The sequence below is a fragment of the Leptodactylus fuscus genome, chromosome 8 (genome assembly GCF_031893055.1).
Source record: "Leptodactylus fuscus isolate aLepFus1 chromosome 8, aLepFus1.hap2, whole genome shotgun sequence".
Classification (NCBI taxonomy): domain Eukaryota; kingdom Metazoa; phylum Chordata; class Amphibia; order Anura; family Leptodactylidae; genus Leptodactylus; species Leptodactylus fuscus.
This window is the reverse complement of record NC_134272.1, coordinates 83,048,542-83,072,212: the sequence shown is the minus strand read 5'-3', so window position 1 is coordinate 83,072,212 and position 23,671 is coordinate 83,048,542. Positions and strand designations below refer to the sequence as shown.

General features: G+C 40.3%; 1 protein-coding gene across 3 annotated transcripts in view; it reads right to left on the bottom strand.

Annotated features, from left to right (window-relative positions):
- Positions 1 to 1,339: 1,339 nt before the first annotated feature.
- ZEB2 (zinc finger E-box binding homeobox 2) overlaps positions 1,340 to 23,671 on the bottom strand; it is a 116,589-nt gene continuing 94,257 nt past the window's right edge. For 2 of the 3 annotated variants that reach the window (XM_075284522.1, XM_075284523.1), the window contains 7 exons: positions 16,835 to 16,906; positions 15,038 to 15,220; positions 14,146 to 14,360; positions 12,223 to 12,331; positions 9,935 to 11,907; positions 6,880 to 7,060; positions 1,341 to 3,215 (listed from right to left, as the gene is read on the bottom strand). In XM_075284522.1, the coding sequence (XP_075140623.1) occupies positions 2,638 to 3,215; positions 6,880 to 7,060; positions 9,935 to 11,907; positions 12,223 to 12,331; positions 14,146 to 14,360; positions 15,038 to 15,220; positions 16,835 to 16,906 (3,311 nt within the window). In that variant the 3' untranslated portion in view covers positions 1,341 to 2,637. Of the gene's footprint in view, positions 3,216 to 6,879; positions 7,061 to 9,934; positions 11,908 to 12,222; positions 12,332 to 14,145; positions 14,361 to 15,037; positions 15,221 to 16,834; positions 16,907 to 23,671 lie in introns of all 3 variants that reach the window. The other variant, XM_075284524.1, reaches the window with a different exon arrangement.

The following is a 23,671-nucleotide window of genomic DNA, read 5'->3' as shown; positions in this document are numbered from 1 at the left end:
TTAATTCAAAAATTTCTAAGGGCAGTGGAAGAATCATAAATATATATTTATTCCGTATATACTGGATTGACTTGTGTCTGCTCAGGAATCCGAGACCAGTGGTATCACTAAAAATTTATTAAAATGTAAAAGAAAAAAAATTCTAATTTTTTTTTTATAAATTAAATTCAAAAATGTAAAAAAAGAAGAAAAAAAAAATCACATTAAGGACATGATTTTTTTTTTGGGGCAATACAATACATTTTTTTTTATATACATTGGTAAACTTATTTTATAATGAAGTGGACAAACCAGATCTGACTGTTGGATCCCATCCGGATTTAAAAAAAAAAAAAAAAAAAAAAAAAAAAAAAAAAAAAAAAAGGGGTTGTCCACAGTTCCCGATACAGGTAGAGAAGTGGCCATGTTTGCAAAATTCCTTCTCTAGGAGAAATATGAACTATGGCTAAGTGCATCCCTATTCTTCAGATCATTGGGGTCCTGGCAGTTTCCCCATCTCCTAAATTATTATTTTTTTTTTTTTTTCTGGGAATGTTTTTATCGTTAGTCATCTAAAAAAAAAAAAATTGCTTTGTAAATTAGTGTCAGCAAATAACATAGCAAATAATCTAAGCTATATTAAGGAATGGGCTCTACTGTTAGATTTTTAAAAAAATTCACGTATTTGAGCATTGTCTATTTTTATTCATTTCCTAGCATTTATATTAAAACTTCACTTTTATTTATGTTTTTAAAACATCGGAAAACACAGATGACGTAAAATCACAAATCCACAGGAGCATAAATACCGTTCTTGGAGAAACCACACTTATGTACTAGGGTTAACATGTGCAAATATACTACGGATAATTCATCAATATAACTGTTTGCAAATAGAATATAAACATATAAAATTACTTTATCCATCAGCACTACAAAACCCACCAAAGTTTTTTTTTTTTTTTTTTTTTTTAAGTAGTCAGTCACACTTTGCATAGTTTGGCTACATTTTTATTTGAGCATGGTCATTTTTCAAGAGAAATTACAAATTGAAAATTCAATAATACTTTTACAAAGACAAGTCAGGAAAGATTTTTGTTTTTTTTATCATCATGGTATTATACATTGTATTTAACAGTCCCTCTTTTTTTATTTTTTTTTCGCTAAAAAACAAGATGAAGTGGAATTTTTTTTTCAGTTGAAAATACAGTGTTTTCACAAGATCGTATCAAAAGTTCCCAAATTTGGAATTTCCAGTAATTGGAAAGAAAAAAATAAAATAATAATAATATAATAAAACAAAAAAAAAATAAAAGTAATAAGATTGGAAAAAAAAAAAAAATCGCATTTCACAATGAATGTTTCAAAACACATAAATGCTCTTCTCTTTACGTAAAATTTTTGCCCAAGTGATCAACATCATGTTCCTTTTTTACTAAAATATATCTATATTGAAGAACTATTATACTGTACACTACAGTATGAAATAAATAAAATTAGGAAATATAAAATGAGCCACATAAATAAAATGTTATTTGACCTAAAATTAAATGAATGCAAAAAAAAAAACAAGAAAAAAAATTGCAAAAAATAAAATAAAATAAAGTTTGGTGTAATACTGACAAAATTAATGAACCAAAAAAAAATAAAAAATTTACACAAAAATTGCACAAAACATATGTAAACTAAGGAACTGCCACCTATTCTAATACTGACATGAAAAGAGGAAGCTTAACACTGAAGCTGGTGCGTTGGGTAACACACGTTACCGTCTTAACACTGTACAAGGATGGCACTTGCAGAAACACACAGATTAAAAGGTTTGCATATAAGGCTTTTTTTTTTCTCTTAAAAACACCTTACAAAGGCTTTCTTACGTCATCACCTTTCCGTTTTACCACCGTATCCAGGTCATTAAGACTTCGGAATCTCCATTTTTTTATTTTTATTTTTTCGAAATTTTTTGTTACACATGCATCACTTCATGTTCCTTCACATTAAAATAAAAAAAAAAAAAATTAAAAAATGTAAAAAAAATTTTAAAATAAAATTAAAATAGGCCTAAAATTGTGTGGTTGTCTATCTTGAGAAACGGAGGATAGTTTAAAAAAAAAAAATAAAAATTAAAAATTTAAAAGTGATGAAGGAATTTTAATAAAAGTCGTATTGCAGTGCGAGCACCTTTAAATTAAAGTGGAGTGGATAATACTGATGTACAGCAGTGCGGGCACTTTATTTTTTTATTTTAAATGTATTAATATAAATTAGAAATATCTTTTTTTTTCTTTTTTTTTAAGTCTGTAGTGATATATAAGTAGAGTGCAATTCGTACAATTAACTATTTTGTGCTTAAAGAATAAATGCTTATTAAACACAGGGTTTAGGTTCTGAAACCACACAGTTTCTAGGCCTTGAATACTGTACAAAAAGTTTGCATAATGCAGTTCTCAACAAAGACCACCTCAAACTTCATTTAACTTTTTTGTTTCGTTTTTTTTTTGGCAGAACTGCCCAACCCCCACCCCCACCCCATCAGTTCATCTATACAGGCTTCGTGGAAGCTTCAGGCACGTGCATGAACAGCTTAAACACAGCAGAGTTTTCAAGCAGGTAACAAGACTACTGGAGAAAATCGGAAGCTTAAAATGCAGTAGTTTATTACATGCCATCCTCCATGTTTTCTTCTTCGTGGTCTGACTTTATTTCCATTTTACCATCCTCGGAACTATCGTCCATCGAATGTTCACCGTTCTCTTCCTCGTCTCGAATCGTGTCCGGATCAGTGTCCATGCTCTTATTCTCGCTTTCCTCCTCTTCCTCTTCGAACTCTTCGTCTCCATCTTGTCTCCCAAGCTTATCGTAAACGTCCTCCACCTCCTTATCGTGCTCTCTTTCGCTCTCTCCGTCTCTTAGCATACTTTCTCGTTCCTCTGAGTCAGAGTAGCCCTGAGGTGTTATACTCTGTAAGTAAGCGCGATTCATCAGCAGCTCTGTGGGTTCTAAGTGACCCTTCTCTCTGGCTTCCCTCTCCGCGGCCTCCCTTTCTTCGGCCTCTCTTTTACAGTAGGAATACCTGTGGTTCATGTGCTGTGAGTAGGACCCAGAATGTGAGAAACGCTTCCCGCACTTGTCACATTGGTATGGCTTCTCGCCGGAGTGCAGACGTGAATGTTCTATTAGATGGTGTTTATGTTTGAATGCTTTTTTACAAATCTGACACTGGTGTGGCCTTTTTCCTGAAAAACAAAAAACATATAACTGTCTTTTAATTTCATAGAATCAAAAAATTACAAAAAAAATTCAAAAAGTAGCCATTATTGATAACCCATCAAATATAAAATCCAAAAACTTCAAAGGTAGCCATTTTTGATCCCCACCAAATACAACGTCCTCTAAAATTGCTGAGTAATTGGAAGTCAACCGTACGAGAGATCAATGCTCTCGGGAGCAGCCTGTACATTCTTCAGCCCAAGACTGGAACTTGAGAGTAGCGCCAAGCCCAAGCACATCTGGCCGATTCCAGGCTACAAATAGCCTAGGAATGCCTTTCACACCTACCATAGCGGCCATGCTTGACGTTTCATTCAAAAATAGACCTGACACTAAATGCTTGACAGCGTGATGCCAGGACACAAGACCGAGACACATGATGCAACGCAGGGACACACAGGCATTAATAGACCCTACAACTACATTGCTCCGTAGGATGCAGGATAGGAAAGTTGAATGAAGAAGCTCTTATGTATGTTTGCACTCCCGCAAGAAGGAATGACAAGCTTCATAGTATTATGTCTGCTATCTGACATTGCCAGGGTGTGTATCCAGAATTAGTATCCGTCCTGCCAAACTGGAGCCAAGAAGACAATTGTCCATGGTCTAAATTAATAGTAGACAATGATTTTACTTTTTTGTAATTTTTTTTTAGATATTTTTTTTTTTTAATTGTAGTTTTATTCCAGATCCTTTATGTGATTTTCTACCTTGGTAAAAATACGTGATCGGCCGATAGTGGTTGATCAGTTTTGCCCGGCCCTGGCACTAAAAAAAAGTTCTGTCTACTCTCTATGTGGTGTCATGGACTACCACTGAATTATGCAATAGCATAGAGTTTTTAGAATATTGGCCAATTCTATGGTCTGAGTTGACAAGAATTAGTCCTTGTGGGAAGGGGATAAAGAGAGATGAAATTTCTAAGAAAAAAAATCTCTGACCCGTGAATTGTGACGTTGTTCATGTCTTTGCGTTACACGTACAAAATGTTGCATTCGGGATATTAAAAAAGAAGTATAGCTCGCATCACCGATTCCTTGCCAATGTAGTTCTGATGTCTCCTGGGTCCCCTGATGATCTTTACTTCCTGCTGCAGAAAATACTGCTCAACCTACCACTGGCTGAGGCCAGTCCCTCGATGGCCAACTATTGGCATTTCCTGCGTTTTAAGAGGGACCAGAAAGTAAAAAACAGCAGGGACCCCGGAAGTATTGAAACAGTAGCAGTGGGGAATCGTTGAGTAATACATCTATTATTACATAGTTACATAGTAGATGAGGATGGATAAAGACATCAGTCCATCAAGTCCAACCTATAACCCTACAATCCCTAGTGTTGATCCAGGGGAAGGCAAAAAAACCCCATGAGGCTCATGCCCCATTTCAGGGGAAAAAATCCCTTCCCGACTCCAAATCTGGCAATCAGTATAAAAACCCTGGATCAACGTGTCCTTATTACCCTTGATCCAAAATGACCCTTGTAACATTGAATGCAATAACTTTGTATCATCCCATTGGACAATCAAAACTTTTTGTGCTGGGTATTTTGGAATAATAGCAAAAAAAATCTAAAAGACAACCAATGTAACAAAATCGTAACACCCCATGTTGACAGTCCACCACTAGATCCACCTTCTACAAGGTCAGATGAATAGCACTTTACTCGATACCAGAAGGAAGCCATTATAATACAAGACCGAAAGCAATTTTTTTTTCTTTGCCGCCAAGAGCGGCGTTAACCTTCGCGAAGTCTCCGCAAAAAGGAGAAAAGATTCTTTTCTTGTGACTGAATATCACTGCAAGTGATCTCTGTTTGCATTTCTTAATGAAGGTTTGGAGACCGTTCCTCAAATAAAAGAAAGTGCGCTCGTGTGAAAGGAGATTTCATTACTTTTTAATAGTGAGCATTAAAGTGCTAAAGCCATAACTGGTTTTTCTATTGAACAATTGTAATGAGACAAGCAAATCGTGGCTTTAAATTGCTTGAATTTTTATGAATCGACCTCAAAGTGAGCAAAAAGAATGTACGACGGCAGCCAGGGCTGGTGTGTAACTAGAGGCTATGTACACCTGCTGTGTCAGCACCAGAACGCCAATGACAGAGGAGAGGAATGCAAACATCAGGGGTAGGCTGGCAGGGAATGGCAGGAGGGTGGCGGTGTCGGGGATAGTGGGGGGCCCTTGTCATATTAATTATCCGGGAGGATCACATACCAGCAGCAAAGTGCCTGAGTTCAAAATGTGCAGCTGCTTCAGAACCTCTTAAAGGACTCACAGCAGCAAACATATACGAGTTTCATTGTATCAGATCATCTGCGATTCTTAAGAGGTTCTGAAGCCTCTGATATGAACAACAGTCTAACTAATGGTTTACTGGAACATTATTTTTAACTTTTACCACCTCCACCAACTCTAACTCTTTCCACTGATTCCAAAAACCCGTACAACCTGAACAATTGGTGCTGTTAGTTGTAGCACCCAATGTGTTAATCGGGCTCTCTATTATAAGGTGGGCATTTCCTGATTATTTGCACCGGCAAAGGACTAACAACCAGACAGTAGAGAGTTTAGTTAACAGATTGGGGGCTAAAATTGTCTGTATTGATTGCTCAGGAATGGCGGGGGCTAGAGAAATAATTCAAACTGTGCTGGAATCAGGATGGTATTTTCTTCCTATAAATGAGCTGATATATTGACCCATATATATATATATATATATATATATATATATATATATATATATATATATTGACCCACAAGCTGATGCTGATTATATATATATATATATATATATATATATATATATATATATATATATATATATATATATAATTTTTATTTTTTTTTCTCTATGGCCATGATCATGTCTCATTTGGAGTATACCTTCTATGGAAGGCATATTATACTATACTAGGGCCATATACTATGAACTTTTACAACAACCTTGTGTATAGGAAAGTACAGTACACCATGCAAACTGGCCCAGCTTATGCCAAAACAATACCTTTATAGACTATACCTGGTGCATACAGCCAATGGATTGGTTTGCCTTCCTGGCATCATATATATAACCTGTTCACAAAGCAATATATGAACGGTGCCTTAATCCCTTTTAGGCATCTGCCCTACCCACTATGCTGGTCATACTAAATATCCCACAACCCTTACACAAACTGGCCCAACGTATACCGGGCTGAACTGCCCATCGGAGAAACAAGTGGCAAATTTTTGGCTCCTCTTGCCTATCAAAAACAAAAATCGGGGCAACACGGTGGCTCAGTCGTTAGCCTTGCAGCGCTGGAGTCCTGGGTTCGAATCCCACCTGCAAGGAGTTTGTATGTTCTCCCCGTGTTTGTCTGAATTTCCTCCCATTTTACCAAAACATACCGATAGGGAAAAAAAAATGTACATTGTGATCCCTATATGGGGCTCACATTCTACATAAAAAAAAATAAAATAAAAAAAAATCCCACGTGAATGGTTATTAAAAATCCAATATTGGCTGAGTATCCAATGATCGTAGGAGCAAAAAGCAACATGCTCGTATCCCTTGGCTGGCTTAGTCATTTAGTAGACTATCCCTTTAAGAAGGACTATGCATCCTATAGAATCAGGTGAGAATTGCCTTTACCTGTATGTTCGTACTTGTGTCTCAAGAGGGAGCTACTTTTCTGGAATGTCTTATCACATAAATCACAGGCGTACATGCCACTCTCTGTCTTTTTAATCTTCTTCCGACTCAGGCAGGAGTCTGAATCCGTCATATCATCTAGACCTGACATGTAATCCGGGGTTCCATCAAGCATTTCACCCTGTAATAGAACAAATTACCGTTAGTGCTTTATTAAACGTTGATTCGGTTCTAAAACTAATGAAAATCGCTGCGGCGTCATTAAAAATATTGTTTTATTCAAATTCGAGCATATTAATTTTTATCAGACAATAAACACTGCGAGAAGAAAGTGAATTTGTTTTCATTTTTCTAAAAAAAAAAAAAAAAATTGTATAATTGAATTTTATGATCAGATGCAAAATGTTATTACACAATCCATTTAAGTTTATGTCTGCTGACAAGATGCCCTAAGCGTAATATTTAATTTTGTAATTTAAAATGGAGAATTTTTTTTTTTTTTATCAATGTTCAACGTCCACATGCCTTCAGCATGAGACGATGATGAAAGTGGGTTGGTAAATCACTCGGTGTATTTAGATTTATTTTCGGCGTGACTACAGAGAGCGCTGGCATACGTTTGCATCCTACATATGGCTTCTGCTATTTGACTCCTAATTAATTAATAGGAACCAGATTACATTGGCTTTGCGGGGTGGATGCACTTTAATTTAAGTTCGACGTAAAGGCTATAAAACTTGAAGACGTATTCTTTGTCTTGTGCGCACAACTAAATCCCCTTCGAATGAAGCAATAAGTCATGCTATATACTCAACTTTCTTTGGGAACGATCGTAAAAACTCTCTACTAGAGTTGATTCGAATAGTATTTGAAACAAAGTTTCGAATACGTAGCTCCCGTAGGAATGAATGGTAGCGGCCGAACAGCAAGGGGTTAAGCGCCGGCCGTCCGCCGGCAGCTTCCATTCATTCCTATGGAGCGAGGTACTCAAAACTAGAGTTTCGAATGCTATTCGCTCATCTCTACCCCTTGAACTGGTGAAGTTTTAAGGGGTTAAAATTTTGCCTCGGTTATAAACAAGGTCCAAAAACTCTTCGGATTTTTTTTTTTTCTATGCCGTTTAGTTCCTGCTGTGAACCACTACTTAGGCAATAACATGAAAGGGGTTCAGATCCCCAAAATATAACACCACTTGAGAATGAAAAGACTGTTAAATTTAGCACCAAGCGGTTGCCCAGTGCGCCTTGCCATGTTTTTGCAAAAATACGTCCCATTGTTATAGTTTCTGAATTGAGAATTTTTGGAAAGCAAATATATACCCCCTGTACCCACCACTCTCCCCCTCACAACTTCCCCCATACCCATCCTTCTCTCTTTGGCAATGCCAACTGTCTATTCGGATGTACCAATAAAGCCTCTTTGATTGATTGATCGATTTCGTTTTGGACTCAACCTACAAATGTGAAAGGTGACCATACACATTAGAAGAAGGTTGGCCAAACTCGTGGATTGTGATGGGACTAGCCAACACTGTTGATGTCTTGACTCTCGTCTATACGGAGATGTTGGGATAAATTTGACCATACCCCAACCTTTCCTTTTGAGGTAATGGCAATGGCAATGGCTTATTCCCATATTCCTATTGACGCTGATCATTCATGTGTCTTCTCTTGTCTAGAGGAGTAGCTATTGGGTAAATAATAGGGTTGAACTTTCAGATCCTGATCGGTGATCGAACAAATTTCTCAATCACGATCAGCTGGAAAATTATCGGAAATTGGATTTTGAAGATCGGCTCAACCCTAAAAGTGACTTCTCCCATAGAGAAGCATTGACTGGGGTTGAGCGATTGGGATTGGGATTGGGAAAGATCGGATCCCGATCGGCCATCGAGCAAATCTCACGATCGGGATCGGCTGGAAAATGATCGGAAATCTGATTTTAAAATCGATCCTGAAATCTCAAGATCGGCTCAACCCTAGTGAATAAGCAACTATCTAATGCATATCATCGACTTTAATCCTTCCAGGATAAGTTAGAGTAGGTTACAGTATCCCTATAGCTAGGAATGTGGGGGTTCAAACATTCGAACCCCCAGCAATGAGGAAGTTATGCCGTATCCTGCCAATATGCTATCACTTAGTATCATAGGAAAACCCCTTTTAGTGTAGCCAACATTAATAATATAGCCTTAAATCTGGAATTTAGACCAACAAACTAAGATGTCAACACATTGGCGATTTTCAGAAACTTGCAGAATATTTATTCATCTTTCAAAATTCCCCACCATAAGCAAGTAGAGATGACAATTACATTTATCCAACCCAGGTTGCATGGTAGGGATTTTTTATTTCTGATCCTTTCTTGCCTGCAGTCAACTTATACTTTCAGTATTTCCCGGCTTAAGTAACAAGCAACCACAATCTAATTTTCGGCTTTTTCAACTAGATCTCTCTATTTAAACCAGGGAACATCTTTATACCGAAACATACGGGCTGCACAAAATACAAAATTTGTTCCAATGCAGAGCTCATAGGTTAAGTCATTGGTAAGCTGACCGTAGACACGAGACAAGGAATGGCTCAAGGCCGAAAATTAACAAAATTGTTGGAGTCCTCCATTTTGGCTGATCATTTTTACATGTCTATGGGCAGCTTCACCAATAAACCTTGTACCGTGACTAGGGTTGAGCGATCGGAATCGGGAAAGATCGGATCCCGATCGGCGAATGAGCAAATTTCACAATCGCGACCGGGATCAGCTGGATTTTAAAATCTCAAGATCGGCTCAACCCTACTGTATATAGAATATACAATTAGGGTTGAGCGATCGGAATCAGGAAAGATTGGATCCCGATCGGCGAATGAGCAAATTTCACGAGCTGGACAATGATCGGAAATCGGATTTTAAAATCGATCCTGAAATCTTAAGATCGGCTCAACCCCAACCGTGACAATAAGTCAATTCATTAGATTGCAAAGAACTTGGGAGACAAACAAAAAATTCTGATCGAAAAATATACAAATTTTTTTTTAAAAAAAGTCGAAAAAATTACCTGAAATCCCTGTTTTCGCTGATATTTCCTCCGCTGCTGCATATCAGCAAATGTAGCTGCTCCAGTTGGGTATGTGTAGGCCATGTGTGGAAGGAAGCTCATTTGATCAAGCCCTGGGTAGGGTCGTAGCCCAGGGATAGTCGCCTGTACCGGAGGCATGAAAGTGGCTGGTGGAAAGGCGCTCTGAGGGGGAAGCGCCGAGTACAAAGGTTTTCCGCTAAATGGGTTCAGACCAAATAGCGGGTTAGTGCTTTTGTCCAGATTATTCGAATGACAAAATTCCTTCTTAATGTACGTTAAGTTCAGGGGCTCATCTACCGTGTCGGCAGATAGCGGAACACTGTTGTGTTCAATGGTGATGTTGTTCGGTTTGGTTTTGTTCTTTGTGGCTATAATACTTTTTATTTCCTTCATTTGTCTTGGTACAGATAAGTCCAAAGGCTCAGCTTGAAGCTCCTCTGAGGAAAAACTGTTTGGAGTGTAAGAACTACTGTGGGAGTTTTTAGAAGATGTGGAAGAAAGATTTAAAGGAGATGGAGTATTGCTCCTGGAGTGGTCCAATTTATCAACAACTGGCTTCAGACCAGCAAAATGATTAGGTTTCGTTAGCCTGAGAGGCGTATCGCAATTAGATACCCGGTTATGAAGTTCCGCTATCGACGGTGACGTGATAGAATCCATAGGTTTAACTGGTGATCTAGCTGACATAGAGTCTTTAGTGGGAGTGGTGGTTACTGGCGCCACTTCCGCATTGGTCCTTTCCAAAGACGGTGACCTGGAAGTTGCATATTGGTAGACTTTTCTTTGTTCGAACCAGTCCTTCACAAATTCCTGAGGAAGGCCAACTGCTATGGAAATTTTCAGTAGTTCATCAGAGTTAGGTTCCATGTTCATAGCGTAATAAGCTTTAAGTACAGACATGTGGTCTTTATATGGCTGTATCGGGCTAGTCATTCCTTTCTCGGAAAGTACCGACGACAGCAGGAGCGCTTGTTTCTCAGCAAACATTCCCTGTTTATTGAGAATCAGGTTTTCACTGGGTTGGAGGACTGCTTTAATCTCTTCATTCATTTTGCACAAGTATCGTTCGTGTTGATGTAAAGGAATGGGGCCGTTAAAACTTTCTTTACAAAACTGGCAAGAAAATGGAGTGGATATATTATGGCTCTCTAACATCTTTTCTTCACTTACTAGGTCTATCAACGTACGTAACTTTTCCTTCTTAATACTGTTAAATGGCCTTCTTGAGTCCGTGGTCAAGCTCTGTAAACAAGCTTTGGCTTCATTCACCTTCTCCAACGTATAGTCTATAATACTTTTAGTGGCACCATTATGACTTACTACAGGAAGACCGACTTGTGGAATACCAGGAGACGTCATTCCTTGTTCCTCCCCTTGAGATCCTGTTTCCTTCATGTGATATCCCTTCAACTTTGTGATCTCGTCAGCCTTGCATTCCATCTTCTGTCTAGAAACTGTGTTGTCCACAATCTCTAAGACCTTCTGTACCTCACTTAAATTACTGCTTAGGGTTGGATACCCAAGTAGCGATGCTTCCATCCCTACGCCTAAGTGCTGCATTGGACTTTGAGCTGAGGAGTGAAGTGCGAGAGGACTGGTTGCTCCAAGACCACCGTTCATGAACGGATTAGGACCATTGAACCCGTGAGTGGCTGCCATAAGAAGTTTATAATCATTATAATCTAGTGTTTCGGTTTTGATCTTCAACAAGCCTGAAGATTCGTTCATACCGAGTGGTTTACCATTCTCCAGTTTGTGACGGAGTTGAGTTATGGCTGAGTTGGTAGGGGATGAAGACACAGAGTTAGGAGATGAACCCGCCTTCATGTTGTTTCGCATCCTTCCGTTCACAGAGATCAGGCCAATGCATTTTTTGCTGCTAATGTGTGAACTGTAGGACCCTGAATGGGAGAAGCGTTTCTTGCAGTTTGGGCATTCGTAGGGTTTCTCCCCTATAACGAAAAACAAAAACAAAAATAAATTTCACAGAAGTTAAAAAAAAATTAATTAGAATTTTTGAAATGGTCTATTATGGCATTGCCTGTTGTGGGTAAATTTCCCATAAATTTTTGATCAATGGAAAAATTTTTGATTACAATTTTTGAAATGGTCTTGGCCTGTTTTGGGTAAAAATTTTTGATTACAATTTTTGAAATGGTCTTGGCCTGTTGTGGGTAAATTCTCAGAGGCTATTAAAAGCTAGTCAGACCACTCAATAGTTATCGCTAAAAATTTGTCACAATGTAGCGACAATAAAAAACACTTACCGCTATGTATTCGCAGGTGTTCCTTTAAATGGTGTTTGTACTTGAACGCCTTGCCGCACTCTGTGCACTTGAACTTGCGATTGCTAGCTCCCTGGGTCAACAACTGGTGCTGCGTACGAAAAAAAATGAAGGGCATTTAGTATAAAGGGGGAAATTTTCAAGAAAAAAAAAAATCTGGTCAGATACAATATACAATGATTAAAATTTACAAAATTCTAAGAACTCCAAGGTCTACATTACACAATTTTTATTTTTTTTTTGTGTGTGCATTTTCCACTTACACAAATTGTTGAGTGTAACTGGAGATGCATTCTGCAGCCCTTGCAAAGAACAGATTGTGCCAAAAGAGGAAATCAGGTGTACGTTGAAAGCATTACAGAAATATATGAGTTGTGACAGAGGATGTTGAAATAACGCAGTGTCGATGCTCAAGGTATGTCAGATAGCTTCAAGCAGTAAGGACACAAAAGCTTCACACAAAAAAAAAGCTCAGAAGCAGTATGACAACTGCTGGGGTGTACTGAGTCTTCCCACATTCCTGGTGAGACAGATGGTGTACACAGGACACAGGGAGGTTTGTTCAAACACCAGCAACCTTCAAAGATCAAGCCTAGCCCAACCCGTCGAGCGCCATTGAGGGACCACGGTTCATATGTTGCCGAGTTGCATAAACAAACAGCAACAGCTGCTTGTCCTCCCCCCACGGCCCTCAGAGGACCACTATAAACTTTAGTTGTGCCACTGTTAATATGATACAATCATTTTAATTTACTAATTGTAAATGCCATGAGCAAATGAGGGGACTTTTCAACACCAAAGCTTTCTATTCATACCGCGCCAGCACAATCGTCATGTACGCATTTAAGGTTTCAGCCATGACACACGCCGGTAAAATCTGCTTGTAATGTCAATAACGCGTCATGTCACAATGTCAGACGGGCACGTTATTTGCATGAATCTGAAGAGCCGCAAATTAAAAGGGTTTAATTTATTACAGACCAAAAAAATTTCAAAAAAAAATTTTTTTTTTTACAGCTTTACCGGATGAAATTTTCCAAATAATCGGCAAATATTTTTAGATCCTCCCTTACGAGATGCCGATGTGATACGTTATACGATTTTTCAACTTATTGGATTTGAGAATTTTCCATAACGGTTGTCATTATTGTTACAATGGTAGAATAGTTTTTGATACAATTGGAAATTTTGGATACAATTCATCTTGGCATCTGTGTTCAAGAAGACATATTTGTATCTTGGGTTCCATTTTGGAATTTTGACCTTGTTTTACATGAAAATTTGTGAATTTTTTTTGTTTTTTTTCTTGAAGACTCACAACTATATTAGAGATGAAAGCTTCGCTCTGGCTTTCCAGCAATGACACCACATATTCCACTTACGCCACTGTCATTGACATCGAGTCACTTAATAACACAGATGTCTTAGACCTATGACTCATTACGGAACAAGAAATTTCTACGCACATTATTATTTTTCATCGTTCCTCTCATCCGCGAGCGAGAAGCCCATTTCAAAGTTAACGCTTGTTTTGTAACGTTTTGCCGAATGACTAAAGAAAACCCTGGCGACGGCAATTCCTCTTAGAAGTCGGTAATTAAAAAACACCAATGTTTCATTCACCTTTTGAGCGGCATTAAAAAACGCTAAACCGGAGTGAAGTTATCGTGCAAGTAAAATTTCTAAATTAGAAATTAACACACTCATTCGATCGTGAACATAAGACTATTAAATTATATTAGGAGACACCATCAAAAAATCATTTAGACCTCAATTAAGGCTATTACCATTAAAAGATCTGCATCTTCAAAATGCCATGAAAAATTAATAATGATTGCCAATCAAAGCAATATAGTTTCTCTAAGGGGTAATTATAAAAAGAATCACTTAAATCCAAACCCCCACCTGATCTCTCCCTGGCTTGTGCGTCACCATATGCCGCTCGAGTTGGGTGCGGTAGGCGAACGTATAGCTACAGAGGGGACAGGAAAAGTTCTCCTCGTTCTTCTCGTGGCGGTATTTGATGTGCTCCTTCAGTGACGTCAACCGCTTGTAGCCTCGGTCGCAATAGGGACAGGTCAGCAGCTGGGCAAAGGCATCTGGTGTTCCAGGTGGTAGGTCTACAGTGGAGATAAATGAGAAGGAGAGACAGGCCAAAAGGTCAGTAAATCAATGGCAGCTAATGGGCTCTTTGCCCAGGATGGTCTTACGACAACAGCAGCGTATCATCATCCCGTACCAACCTCCACGCGCTTCAATCCCCAGGAAAAACTTGTAGGAATCATATCAAACTGGTATAAGAAATTAATTAAGAACCCGGTTTCCTAACCTTTTCGAGACCGAAAATCGGGAGCTTACAATGGAACGCTCACGTACAATTTCATCCTTGGCCTTTGGCTACATACATCTTTTTCTTGTCTCCTCACCAATTACAATTAGCCGGATGAATTGTTACATTTCCCAGCGTACGGGCGCCTTGTTCTGTTATTATTTATGTTGGGAATTACCTAGAACACTCGCTTGTTATTAAATTTCAACACTAGTTAGGTTCAATTCATCCCCAGATCCTAAAGCTCAGCAATTCCTGTCCTTCAAGTGTAGAAGAAAAAAATGTAAGGAACTTGCAAACAGGACAGCATGAGCTTATTGAATGTTCAGCTCATGAAATTCCAGGCCCATGCAGCTGTTGCCGAAATTTGAAGGTAAACACCCAGCAGCCCATCGTGCATGTACAATTGCAACAGCTGCAAAGGGTTCTCCTTCAAAGTATCTCCGAAAAACGAATCGTTGGCCTTACCGTTCTCTTCGTGACCATTGGCCTCCGGTGTACCCAAGCGGCAAAGCTCTTCAGGGGCTTCTGGGTAAATAATGGCCGTGTCACTGCGATGCAAGTACTCCGCTATGCTGACGCCGTGCCCTTCGCCGTCGTTTCTTTTGGCGAAATACTCCTCAAACTCCGAAGTGCAATTCGTGTTCTTCACTGTTAGAAGAAATCAGGGTTAGAAAGTTGTCAAAAAAATATAATTTTCCATCTCTCCGTCTATCAGAAGGTAGAAAATAAGTGACAGTCATGGGCAAATTGTGCATTTCCAGGCTGCATTGACGTGAAATTCTGAACGGTGATCGGAATCCACTTTATTTTGTGGGATTAAAGAAATGTCATCCATTATTACTCTCAGCGGTGAAAAAACATGCCCCGGGGATGAATGTTACTCGCTAACAGTCAAGTAGGATACACTTACGTAAATAAACACAACTAATGCTTAACAATGATGTCTTCTATAACTGGCATTCGCTGACCCATGGTGAAGTGCCTGAGCTGTTAACTTTGCCTGAAACCTCTGACCCCATTCCGACTCTTAACAGCTTACAAGTGGACTCTCCACCTAACAATATTGAGTAATTGCTGGCTGAGCAAACAATCTTATTGCAAACGAAAACCCCGCACGGCCTGCCATAATAAAAGAATATCATGCATCGGGCTACTGGATAGGGGATCGATTTGGATTTTTGCATTGCAGGAAACCCTTATACTATTTTTACTGTGCTCGGTCTATATAGTCATATACAGAGAAAGACAACTTTGCACTGAAATATACAGAATGAATTGTTAGAATATCAAAGACGACCTTTCGTCGCCTCCACCAATTCCAGCTTTAATAGCCCCCCTCCACTGATTCCAGTGCACTTGAAATTTTTTCTCTAGCCCCCACCATTCCTGAACAATCAATGCTGCTAATTTCAGCACCCAATATTCTAATTAAACTGTCCAGACTACTACTGTAGACCAAGACCGTAGAGAGACTAATTAGTATATTGGGTGATGAAACTAGCAGAATTTATTGTTCAGGTAAGGTGAGGGCTAGAGAAAAAAAAATTCCAAGTGCGCTGAAGTCAGTGGATGGAAAGAGTTGGAGTTGGTGGAGGTGGTGAGGAGTCCGCTTTGAAATTGATATGAAAAGACAATGTAAAGACAAGTTTACATTTTGATCTAATAGTCAATTTTTTTTTTAGTATAGGGATTGTATATCTCAACATGCCACAAGTTATTAAAGGGGTTGTCCGACATTAAAGGAATTAAAAACAATGCTTGCCTGTTATGGGTGATAGCTTCCTGGTCATTGGGGTCTGACAGGTGGAACCCTGACCTATCGCTTTAAATGGAGCAGCCATCAAGCATGGGACTGCTGCAAATAGCTGAGTATAGTGCTCGACTATATCTGGCTGTCCTATCTAGTCGGCTTCCCAATGGTCGGACCATCATCGATGAGGCTTTTATCAACTATCCCATGGAAAAGCGAAGAGTTGCTAACTTGGCAAGACCCCTTTGAATCCCCCCTGGTCCAGTGGCAGTCGGGGTGGGCTTAGACCAGGATGCGATTTTTGCAGCCAATGAATGGCCTCAGCAGTGACGGGCCATCACCATTGAGCTTCATAAACTTCCTTTACGTGCATGTGTGGCCTAATCTATATAAGCCAATCGGATTCCTTCTTTCATCCTATAACTAGTAGTTACAGGATGAGAGCTTGAATCCGATTGGTTCTTACCTTCCCTCAGTTTTTGTATACATCCTATATATAGCGTCGTACTCACCTGTACCGTTGTTTATAGTGGTTGCATGTGTAGCTTCTGGCCCCATAATGTCATAGTCTCCCTTCATTTCATCTAAAAGGTAAAAAAAAAAAATCCAGCATTAGAATAAACAGGTCACATGACGGCGTATTCGCCATTATACACATTAAGCGGTTCGCGGTTTGAATATATTTATACGATTAATATTGGGATTTTTCGGATACGAGCTTTATCCCCCCCCCCCCAACTCCAGGCCGTGTGTTTTGCATATTTGCGTGGATCGGCCTTCATTCCGAAATGAGGTTTATGAAGTGCTTAGAAGAAGGTGTTAGGTTAATCTGACCCTCAGTCACATCGACGCTTCCGGCTTGTCACAACTTGTATTTCCAGCGTGCGGAGTCTGACGCCGCTGACACCTTGTAATAATCCCACAGCCGGGGCATATTATTCCTCTAATGTGCTAGGGAACCGTGATGGGGATGAAAAAAAAAAAAAGCTTCATACGTGTGATCCGGGAACATACGTGGGAACATATAATGACAAGGAGGACTCTTGAGGGACAAGTGCCACTTACGGCAGGATAAAGAGAGCCATTCGGCTATTCAGGTCTTTCTGTTTCGCTCCATTTATAGAGACCGCGGAAGTATCTGCCATTAATGAGAGTCTAATCGGTTCTTTGTCCGTCCTATATAGCGATTATTTATATAGGTGTCCGTCAGATGTAGCAGAGCCGAGTTTGCAGTAAGCGTTGTGAGGTTACCGTGCTGTCGTGACTTTCATATAAATAAACCTGCCATATACTGTATTATCTTAAACCAAAGATATGATGTGACCAACTCGGCTCTGCTTCATCTGCACGTCTGTCAGATGTAGTGGAGATGAGCTTGTCACGCGCCCCTTATCTGCGATATCTAATGTGTAAGTTCAATGCTCAAATGATGTAGCAGAGTTGAGTTTGTCAATGAGTATTATACTATAGTATTACACTATGACTGGTCTCAATGGTTCAATGACAAACTCAGCTCTGCTACATCACTATATATTCATCATCATCACTCGTACTTAGGTTTTTGGGTTTTTTTGCGGATTTACTCTCTATTCGATCATATTGCCACCTGCTTGCTCCAGGACTTGTAGGTTCGGATTGGATCCCATTGTGAAACGTGGTGACGGTGGGGGGGTGCGGCGGCGGAACATTTCTCTCCAGATAAATTGAAAACATCTCACCCACCTCCTTCTGCTGCTGTCATATCCGAGCACAATAACAGGCTCCAATTACAACATGGAAACCAAATTAAAAGTTAAAACATAAAAATGTCGGAATCCGTCGCCTCGTGGCCATTATGCATTATTAATAAAATGCAGAATTGTTGACGCGGCTGTAACAATATTTTTACTGCATCAGTTTCGCTGCCGCAAATATTTCCGCCTCTGATATCTGTGGGGTAACAATACATTGGGACAATATGTCGCTTTCTCAGTTGGTAAGAGAGATGATTCACAATCCCCTATTCTAGAGGATTCCATATTGTTAAAGGGGTACTCCAATAATATAAGGTTATCTAGTATCCACTGCTAAGTCAATAGGGGTTCTATGTCCTCCCCATTAGTTAAAAGGAGTGGTCCCTGTCCCCTGGATATTACCAAAATATCCCCTATGACTAGCACCACCAGTCAATCCTCTACCTTCCCTCTTCCTCCTTTAAGGTTTAGGAAGCTGTGATTGGAGGAGCTGTTTGAGAGGCCATATAGCATCTTTTGCTGTTCCATGACCATCTGTAACACGGAGCAAGGTGGTCACCAGAGTCTTACTTTTCCTACCATAGCACCAAGAAACCCACCATACAACACTGTATATCTTAGCTTCCGTCCTCGACCCTTGTGAATACAGGAGGGTTTCCCAGGATTTAAAGGGATTTACCTGGCTTTAATGATCCTTCTTGAATGGACAGCTCCACTGGTCAGCAATGCCAATTTTATTCATCGCATGACCTGTGAGCAAATTTATGTGGCTAAGCTGCAATACCGAGCACAGCCACTATACAATGTATGGCGCTGTGTTTGGAATTCAATGAAGCTCTCTTTAAACAGCTGATTGGTCAGGGTTCTTCCATGGGTAGGAGAGGTCATCAGTAATCTGCATGCATGGAAAACCTCCGTAAAAGGGTGCATGCAAATGGTGCAGTTAAAAACAGTGTGCAATTTTGATGCAGTTTTTGGTGTTATTCCTTAATTTTACAAATGAAAAGTTAAATAAATGTGTTCTACTTGTAAAATGAAACAACGACATAGTAAATGGCCTCAAAACTTGCAAAACTAACTGTATCATGTTCATGAACCCTGATTTGTAGGTAGAGACATAACTAGTTGGTGGCTCAGTGGTTAGTGCTTTTGCTTTGCAGCGCTGGTGATAGGACTTTCCCCAAATACAAACTTGCAAAACTTTTCTTTCTGCTGCAGCTTTAACTGCACCATGTGCATGGACCCTGATCTATAGCTAAAGACATGGCTAGCTGATGGCTCAGTGGTTAGCACTTTTGCCTTGCAGCGCCAGTGCCCTGGGTTCGAATCTGTATAGATAGGACTGTCCCCAAATACATGCTAAATAGATAATTAAGGTTGTGAGCCGCACTTAGGACTGAGTGTTGCCAATATCTGTGCTCCTAAATACGTTAGCAAAATAAAAGATGATATATCCTGTTACATTTGCAAATCATCTGCAGCAGAGCTGCGTTTGCAATATGACGCAATGCAATGCATCATCTGTGCAATTTGACAGCATTGTTGCAAGACACAAATTTAGTATAGCCAAATAATCAACTCAGCACTGCTACATCATATGCGCTTCTTAAGAAGTCAGCTCTCTCTAGTTCCTGGAAATTCCCGTGTCCACATGTACCTGCCAGAACACACCCAGGGTAGGCACTGTAAGATAAGACGACTTTAGCCAGGTCTGTGAAGAAGTGAGCCCGCTGCTTCTGATATTTATATCAATCCCTGCAAGTAATTAGATCAAGGTATTTCCGAGAAGGTTGTCACTGAGAATAAATATAGCTATTGTGTATCCCGCGTCTCTACTCATCTCATGTGATTCTCCTGTAAAGAGTCACAAGATTCCCATCTGAGGGCGCCCGGGCTCGGCCACCGAGGAAAACAATTTTTAGCATTTCAGTTTTTTTTTCTTTTGCATAATACTGGTGATTTTTGATGACTTTTTTTTTTTTTTTTGTATTTCCTTCCTTCTTTTTACATGTGAATAACTAAGGAGAAGTTCATGGGTTTGGAATATTTCCAAGCCAAAGGCTGACCCTGGTGGCAGGGCAATGGCTCGGCTTCATACATACGGGAACCTTTATGCTGGAGAAGTTTGGGGCATCAATTGCCCTTGTTATATATTAAAAGGGGTACTCCTCCCAAAAGACGATACAACCTAGCTGCAACAAAAGGGGTTCTACCATATGTTACATGTCCATGCAGATCCGGCACTATATTCCCTGTATTCATGGAAAGGTCCCCTTGGAAATTAAAGGGCTCCTAGAACTTAAAGGGAACCCTTAGGATTTAAAGGAGACCTTTCACCACTTCCATCCACTCCAACCTTTTGCATCCTTCGATGCGGCTGCTCGCCTGATTTCAGCTCAGTTTGAACTTTTTCTTTAGCCCCCACTTCAGTCTATTGAGGGATCCGTGAAAATGGCCAAAAATAGGAAAAGTACACTTCCAGGAGGGATAACAGAGGAACGACACAATGCAGATTTCTAAGGAAAGATGTGCCAGGATTGTTATTTGACTGGTAACCCAAGTACCATATTTATTGGTGAAGTCATCAGTATAGTATCAGTGTGTGGCACCCAGACCCCGCACAGATCAGCTGTTGCAATGGACAGGGAGTGTCAGCAATGTTCCCATTCATATAGGAATCACATTGCAATTCCCCTGAACCACCACTGTACAGAGGATGGGGCTGCTGCGCTGCCCCTATTACATATATAGTAGCGATTATACACTTGGAGGCTGTTGTAACGTCTGATCTGGGCCGGTTCTAGGTGTCGTACCCCCCACAGATTCCATACCAATGATCTATCCTGTGGATAAGTGATCAGTTTGGGGACTGAACAGCCCCTTAAACCCTTCCTTTATCATTGAACCTAGGCCATCCAAACGTATGGGGCATCAAAACTATAGACCTATTTAAAGGGTAACCCCACCCTTCAAACTAAAGCCCCCTCGCTGCTGCGTTTTACACTACCTGCAAAAGTGTATGGGATTCTGGCTAATCCCACCCACCCATTGCAGAACAATATCCGCCACATCAGCCATAAAATAACACCCTGACGCTACGCACTAAAGATAGATTTTTCTATCACAGATATAAAACTTTCTCCGTAACTTTTTGGCCCATGTCGCTCTTCTGACAGGTGTGCGAGGAACAAACTGGGAAAAGAGAAATCTCCCTGTGCTTTTTTTTTTTTTCCAGGACGCATATTTATTATGAAAACAAGAATAAAAGTTTGCGTTTTCCTGTCGCCCTTGGGGATAAAGGTTTGTGAAAATAAAGAATCCTTCCCCCCGGTCGGAGGAATCCTTGTCTAAGCAGAATGTGGCGGTACGCAGGTGATTTATTTAAGCGGATGATGATAATGATGTCATGCTGTATTTCGGCACACTGCGTCCACCCTATTGTGGGCCGATGGAATGTCAAGGACAATTGCAAGCACAAAACTTTGATTGTGCCTGAACCGGAAAAGCACAGTAAGAAGTCTACAGGCCTCTTCAGTGCAAACCCTACATCCTGCAGACAAAAAGGAGAAAGTATGGCAGTGTAAGCAAAGGAGAAGGGCTTATCTCACAGAAAAACTATGCACAGAGGTGCCATGCGAGACAGACAGGCACCAGGGATAAAACACCGCTAAACAGCCCACAATCATCGTCTACGGGTCGAGAATTTGGAACAATAAATATGTAAAAAAAACAAAACAAAATAAAAAAAAAATTATCAGAAAATAAAAAAAAAAGTGTTATCTGCCTGGTCGGAGTAAACACTGGCCTGATGTCAGCGCGGGGAGCGGGGAGGATCTGCAATCTTTTTACATTAGACATCAAGGCACCACATCGCAGCACTTTTAGTACAATAAAAAAAAAAATCCTATAAATCATTGGCAGTCATTAGGAGCAGACAGGTAAAAAGCAAAGTATCTCCTGCCCTCCTAGAATAGTAAAATAAAATTATGGATAGAGACAGGACTGAGCAGCTGTCAAGCAGGCCCCGGCCGTACAACATCCCTGGAAAGTTAACTGTTCGAAGGAATAAGGGGAAACCAAAAAAGAGAAGGGTGGGTCGGAAGCGAAGGGGTTAATGGTACAAGCTTACAATGATAATATTTATAGAATATTTTAGTTCGGAAGTGTCTTTATTCCACGTGGTTTTATGAAAGATGCAGCGGTTTAAAGGGGCTCTCCGGGGATAGGGAGTTGTAGCAGAGCCGAATTTGTTTCTTAACCCTTTAGGGCAGCATTGCACAGGAACTAGAGATGAGCGAGTACTGTGCGGATCAGCCGATAGAAATGAATGGACGTAGCCGGCACGCGGGGGGTTAAGCGGCCGGCCGCCGTCAAAGCGGAAGTACCAGGTGCATCCATTCATTTCTATGGAGCGTGCTGTTCGGATCGGCTGATCCGAACAGTACTCGCTCATCTCTACACAGGACCCGTAAAAGGGGTATTCCTATTCCATTTATTAAGGAGGCGTAAAGGAATTATGAACTCTTTTTAATGTTGATCTGCAGGGGTTTGACCCCCGGGACCCCCCACAGATCAGTTGCAACAAGGCGCCTGCCATTAATAGTAGAAATCTGTTTATTTGCCTCTCTGTTCGTTCAGGGATCCAGCAGAGAGTCCCTACTACTCACACCACCACGGTTTCTGGCCTTTCTATATGTGTTTTGCACTGTTAACATACAGCCCTGGGAAATTTTATGTTCTCCCCATGTTTGCATCCAAAGACATGTAAAGAGGGTATTTAGATTGTGAGCCCTACTGGGCAGATTGAGTAATGACAATGACAATGCATTTAAAGCGCTGTTGAATAGGTGTGTGCTAGAAAAGCAAGCAAAGGGTTTTTTTAACATAAGAATACAGTCAATTGGAGGCAAAACAGTGATGCCCTGCACAATGCATCAAGACTCCTCAGTCAGTCACAGACAGGAGATCAGCAAAGACCAGAACTCCACTACTGGATCCCTGGCCAAATGGAGATGTGTGAATGCAGATTTTGTAATCTTGTCTTTGTATGTGGAGGAGATGGAGGCTTTTCCTAGGTGTGTTCTTAGCAGTAGGATATCAAAGTCTACAGGGGTCAGAAGGAGCAGCAGCAGGGAGCACATCCTGCCAAAGTCTCTTCCAACCAGGGTAGAGGAGGTCTAAGCACCTGTTTATATGGGATCAAAAGAAACTCCTGATGGCTACTCTGACATTGCTATAAAGAGTGAATAGGGTAAGTACTGAGTGTATCGTCATATGGGGAAGGTGCGGGTAACATCATAAAATGAAGGTGGCTTGGTGGTTAGCAGTGCAGTCTTACAGCACTGGAGACCTGGCTTTGAATCCTTCCTGCAAGGAGTTTGCATGTTTTACTGATAGGGAAATAGATTGTGAGCTCTATATGGGATTGTCACCTCAATGTCTGCAAAAGTGCTGCACAATATAATGGCACTAAATAAATAAGATCCTGGGCCCCAACGTCAAATTTGAATTAGTGGCCTCTCCTTTGCCTCTACCCTAAACCTTTGGGGATCACAGGGAGATTATTAGATCCAAGCTGTTCCATACTGGAAACCTCATTGAGACGACCACCCAAAA